The 1,411-nt window shown below is 43.8% G+C and overlaps 1 protein-coding gene across 1 annotated transcript in view; it reads right to left on the bottom strand.

The window, feature by feature from the left end:
* Nucleotides 1-1,286: 1,286 nt before the first annotated feature.
* Nucleotides 1,287-1,411, bottom strand: part of MAGI2 (membrane associated guanylate kinase, WW and PDZ domain containing 2) — a 1,911,292-nt gene continuing 1,911,167 nt past the window's right edge. The window contains exon 23 of the mRNA XM_006882679.1: nt 1,287-1,403. Coding sequence (XP_006882741.1) covers nt 1,287-1,403 — 117 coding nt within the window. The remainder of the gene's footprint in view (nt 1,404-1,411) is intronic.

Raw genomic sequence — 1,411 nt, 5'->3', positions numbered from 1 at the left:
TATCAGTGGATAATTAATTGAAGACAATATTTGGGAAAAGAATGCAAAATAGCAAGGAAGAAAGGGGAGTTTTAGAATTTTACTTGAGGATCATGAAAATAAAAGGATGAAGGTTCCTATAGAAATTTACATTTTTTAAAAAAATGGCAAAAAGTACAAGGCAAAAGCAAACTAAATGGTAACCGAAATAAGAATAGGAAAGAGGAGAAAGGAATGCTACACACATCCGTGATCTTTAATGAAAACAAACTGGCTATATTTTAATATTAAGGACTCATTATAACCAGAAATATAGGACATATACCTCTGCCCTGTCAAAGTGAATAAAAAAGCAACGGAAAGGGAGATCTAAAAAGACAGTAAGTGAAATGTAACACTGCTGGCGAAGCTGTTTACTTCTAGTCTGGGACAATACAAAAGCCTTTTCGTAAAGGAACTGCAGCGTTGCCAATCTTGGTTGAACAATTGTGGCCTTTCAAGTGTAAAAGCAGTATTTTAGATGAAAACCAATTAAACCTATACGCTAAATTGCAATATTCTGACTTATGGCAAACTTCCCTACGGATACAATTTTTAAAATTTTTTTTCTATCACTGAAAAATGTACAGAAATATGATCTGATCACAGAAATGGCAGTAAAAATGGCATCACACCAATGAATTCACTAGGTCTCTAACTCCTGCAGTAAGCAGGAACGTACTACCACCAGTGATGGACGCCAGGGTGAGCTATGGAGACGTGTCATGGGCGAACAGTTCAGAATGTTTCAAAGAAACCCTTTAACCCCTGTCTAGATATGTCAAGAACAATTTATTTACAAAGCTGCAGATCAATTAAAAGATATAATCTTGTCTCAGTTTCCGCTTGCTCCGTGCAGTTTGATTTTTAAGGCGATATTCCAGTTTGTGATTGCTCTTGCTCAGTTTCTCGATATAAAGTTTGGATGCCATCCAAATCCTTCATGCAGTGGGGGGATTTTTTTTTTCTTTTTCCTTTTTTACTAAAGCTACACTGCACTGTCTCTGTGATGTTCTTCACGTGATTTTGGTTCTTCCATAGCTGCCAAAGCCCCCCAAATGGAAGCGGGGGGCTTTAGGATCAGTTTAGGTCTGTGCGTGGACGCGGTGCCACCCATGCTCGTTGGACACGTGGGACGTCACAGCGATGCCCCCAGGCCTCGGTGCCTCGTGGATCTATGCTCGTGAGAGTGAAAATAAATTAAAACGCCATGAGACGGAACCTAAAAAGAGCGGCCGGCGTCGAGGCGGCTCGGCGGGCCGCGTGGCTCATCTGCTGGCGGCCGAGGCGCCGGGTTTGAGGACGCCCGACAGCTTGTCGGAGCCCGGCACCTTCCAGGGCCCTGGAGCCACCGGGGCCTTGCGCGCGGGGGCGCCCCCTGGTGGCCGCGCGC

This window comes from Elephantulus edwardii, unplaced genomic scaffold (assembly GCF_000299155.1).
Source record: "Elephantulus edwardii isolate Elephantulus edwardi_28Jun2011 unplaced genomic scaffold, EleEdw1.0 scaffold00022, whole genome shotgun sequence".
Lineage (NCBI taxonomy): Eukaryota > Metazoa > Chordata > Mammalia > Macroscelidea > Macroscelididae > Elephantulus > Elephantulus edwardii.
The sequence above is the reverse complement of the archived record's forward strand: the minus strand, read 5'-3'. Positions and strand labels throughout refer to the sequence as shown.